Consider the following 4313-nt stretch of genomic DNA (forward strand, 5'->3'; position numbering starts at 1 on the left):
CCAAGGACACAACGGCAGTGACTAGGATGGCGGAAGCGGGAATCGAACCTGCAACCCTCAAGTTGCTGGCATGGCCACTCTACCAACCGAGCTATACTGCTATAAGTCTTCCTTATCTTTCTTCAGTTTTAAAAGTCTCTCTCTGTCTCGATGGAGATCTTCCTTTATTACCTCCTGCTGCGAATGAAAGTCCAGTTTAGAAAACTGCTATCAGTTAGCTCGGCTCCTCACGTGTAGTGCGGGCGACGGCAGAATTATCCTCGTACAACTCCCCCTCCCGTTCTGCTCCGTGGGTGATCTCTTTATCCCACCATGAAGTGCCATCCATCCATTTCCTACCGCTTATTCCCTTTAGGGTCGCGGGCGGCGCTGGTGCCTATCACAGCTAAAAATGGGCAGAAGGCGGGGTACACCCTGGACAAGTCGCCGCCTCATCGCAGGGCCAATATAGATAATGAGACAACATTCACACTCACGTTCACACACTAGGGCCAACTTAGTGTTGCCAATCAACCTATCCCCAGGTGCATGTTTTTGGAAGTGGGAGGGGCCTATCCCCAGGTGCATGTCTTTGGAGGTGGGAGGGGCCTATCCCCAGGTGCATGTTTTTGGAAGTGGGAGGAAGCCGGAGTACCCGGAGGGAACCCACGTATTCACGGGGAGAACATGCCAACTCCACACAGAAAGATCCCGAGCCCGGGATTGAACCCCAGACTACTCAGGACCTTCGTATTGTGAGGCAGACACACTAACCCCTCTGCCACCCTGAAGTGTTATTGTGTAAATAATACACTGGGTAATTAGGACTGGAACATGCTTTATTTTAGCCCGGTTGTTTACATAGCCAGTATAGGAGTAGTGGTGTTACATCCTAAAAGGCCCGTCCTGCACCCCCCGCGTCATATCTGTTCCCGGCACTCGTTGTCACTTCTTCTGCAGCCGATTAGTCGCAAGAAGGATCACTAGCGCCCTCTACCACCAGGAGGCGGGAGTCATTTAATGACTCATATTTGACACACGCAGCTATGGTATATTAATAAAACATAGCTGCTTACTGTTCTTTTTAGCATATTCAATAGCTTGGCCCTTAAATCCTACTGAATAGCTCTTAATATTCTTCCCTTTATGCGATTTCAAATGATTGAAATCAGCCTCCTCCATTTTGAAAATGATGACTGGTGAAGTGTCACTCGTGACGTGACGAGTTTGACCCGGAGGAAATACTAAGCATGCGCTAATTATTTTGCGGAGCGAGTTTGACCCGGCAGTAATTCAAGGCAGGCGCATACTATTCAAGGAAATACGGTAAGTAGAATTATGAAGTAAAAGTAGGATTATGAAGTATAAGTACGATTGTGGCCCAGCATGTTTTGAAGTTGACTTTTTTGTTTGTTGTGTTGCAGCAAGAAGCCAAAGAAAGCCCAAAGACGGCAGATGAACAACCGGCTGAAACCTCTGACCCTGGCCTACGACGGCGACGCCGACATGTGACGCTCACACATCCATACTAGTATTCATCTTAGCCCTTTTTTCTTTTTTTTTTACCTTGGAACATTTTCTTTCACCAGAGCCTTCATAACTTTGACATGCCTTGAATTATTTCTGCTTTTATTTTGGAATATTCCATTCTTTTGTATTGGGAACCGAGAGGAGAGTCCCTCTTATTTATTTCACCTTATTTATTTATTCATTCAATCTTCTGCCTTTTTTTCTCGTGTTTTTCTTCCAGGCATTATTTGTGCACTATATTAGTGCAGCATGTTTGCAGATTTACAGTAAGTACAGTAGCGCTAGACTTTCATCGCCTCCAAACACACTTTGGGAAACTTAAAAAAAAAAAAAAAAAGGTGTACATCTGCCTGCTTTTACTCCGACTTTTGTACAAAGGTTTGAATTTCTTCTGTGATATTTTCCATTTTGCTTCATTTCACGTTCATGTGACTCGCCTCGGAATTATCTTTGTTAGTCAAAAAGTCATCATTGAGGCTTAAATACGTTTAAAATCATTTTTGCCTCACATTCTCCACTTGTTATGAAGTACAGTAGTACCTACATTTTTGTTATTATTCGTCAAAAAAAGTTGAAAATTATAATCAACCAAATATTCTCAAACCCGTTCCAATTGCCCCAAAAATTTAAAGACATAGGCCTCCTTATTTTATAGCAGTTAGCACACATGTTAGCATATGCAGTATACTAGCAAATACCTTTACTTAGCATATATGGTAACATATATGTTTGCATATACAATACATAAGCACAAATGTTAGCATATACAGCAGAGGTCGGCAACCCGTGGCTCTTTGATCTCTTTGATGTGGCTCAGCTGCTAAATTGCCGACCCCGACGACTATTTCATGAGGTTTCCGAATTTTAGTGCCTCTCTCAGAGATCACCTGGGGACAACATTCTCCAATTTTCACCTGGACTACAATACTGAGGATGTGCAGTGATGGCAATGTCTTTAACCTCCTCTACAACATGTCGTCGCGCCCGCTTTTACATCACGCGATTATTATATTTTCAGCCTCTGTTAATACATGAAAGCGACTGCAACGCTGAGGGTTGTAATATAAAAAACTTTTTAACACTCTTACTAATATGCGCCACACTGTGAACCCACACCAAACAAGAATGACAAACACATTTCGGGAGAACATCCTCACAGTAACACATTATAAACGCAACATAAGAAATACCCAGAATCCCATGCATCCCTACTCTTCCGGGCTACATTAGCACTACATTTGGTGCTAGAGGGGTGTATATTGTAGCCCGGTTTAGTTCGGGATGCATGGGATTCTGGGTATTTGTTATGTTGCGTTTATAATGTGTTACAGTGCGGTTGTTCTCCCGAAATGTGTTTGTCATTCTTGTTTGGTGTGTGGCGCATATTAGTAAGCGTATTAAAGTTGTTTATATTATAACTTTCAGTGTAACCTGTATGGCTGTTGAACAAGTATGCCTGGCAATCGTTTGCGTGTGTTAGCTGAATTATCGTACGATATGTGACTGGGCTGGCTAGCTGATTGAACGAGTTATAGAGCGTGTCAAAAGCAGCACCTTCATAGGTTGCTCTTATTATCGTTAATCGAGGGAAATTCTGCAAACATTAGCGAGAATGGTTGATCTGACATTCGGTAGTCTCTCTGAATATTTGTGAGGGTTGGCAAGTGTGATGCTGTCAAGCGTCATCCATAAAAAACTTGCGGGCCCCACCATCATTCAATTTTTATATTAAGGTGCGATCTGCGTGTCTGAGACCCCTGGTTTATACATAGCACAAAGTAAAAAAAACTCTGTATGCAGTGTTATCTCATTTTAAATTTCAAAAGAGTTTTGTGGCTTCCATTGTTTTGTTTATTTTGTGAAACTGGTCAAAATGGCTTTTTGAGTGGTAAAGGTTGCCGACCCCTGATAAACAGTATGTTAGCACACGTTAGCATTTATAGCAACATGTTTGCATTTACAAAACATCATTGGCACAGATGTTAGCATGTATAACATGTTAGCATATAGAGTATATTAGCAAATACCTTTACGTAGCACATACAAGACATAAGCACAAATGTTAGCATATACAGTATGTTAGCAGTAACATGTTTGCATTCACAATATATTTTTGGCACATATGTTAGAATGTATAACATGTTAGCATACACAGCATATTAGCAAATTACTTGGCACATATAGTAACATTTGTTTGCAAATACAATACATAACCACACATTTTAGCATATACAGTATGTTAGCACACCCTCAGTGTAACCTGTATGGCTGTTTGCATTTACAATACATCATCGGCACATATGTTAGCATGTATAACGTGTTAGCATATACATTATATTAGCAAATACCTTTACTTAGCACATACAATACATAAGCTCAAATGTTACCACATACAGTATGTTAGCGCTAACATATGTTTGCATTCACATTAGATTATTGGCACAAATGTTAGAATGTATGATAACATGTTAGCATACACAACATATTAGCAAATTACTTGGCACATATAGTAACATTTGTTTGCAAATACAATACATAACCACACATTTTAGCATATACAGTATGTTAGCACACCCTCAGTGTAACCTGTATGGCTGTTTGCATTTACAATACATAATCGGCACATATGTTAGCATGTATAACATGTTAGAATGTATAACAACATGTTAGCATACACAGCATATTAGCAAATTACTTGGCACATATAGTAACATTTGTTTGCAAATACAATACATAACCACACATTTTAGCATATATAGTATGTTAGCACACCCTCAGTGTAACCTGTATGGCTGTCTGCATTT

At 40.7% G+C, this 4313-nt stretch overlaps 1 protein-coding gene across 1 annotated transcript in view; it reads left to right on the forward strand.

The window, feature by feature from the left end:
* Positions 1-2633, forward strand: part of LOC133540096 (thrombospondin type-1 domain-containing protein 7A-like) — a 183569-nt gene extending 180936 nt beyond the window's left edge. The window contains exon 30 of the mRNA XM_061882592.1: positions 1404-2633. Coding sequence (XP_061738576.1) covers positions 1404-1491 — 88 coding nt within the window. The 3' untranslated portion in view covers positions 1492-2633. The remainder of the gene's footprint in view (positions 1-1403) is intronic.
* The last annotated feature ends 1680 nt before the right edge of the window (positions 2634-4313 follow it).

Source organism: Nerophis ophidion, linkage group LG21 (assembly GCF_033978795.1).
Source record: "Nerophis ophidion isolate RoL-2023_Sa linkage group LG21, RoL_Noph_v1.0, whole genome shotgun sequence".
Taxonomy (NCBI): domain Eukaryota; kingdom Metazoa; phylum Chordata; class Actinopteri; order Syngnathiformes; family Syngnathidae; genus Nerophis; species Nerophis ophidion.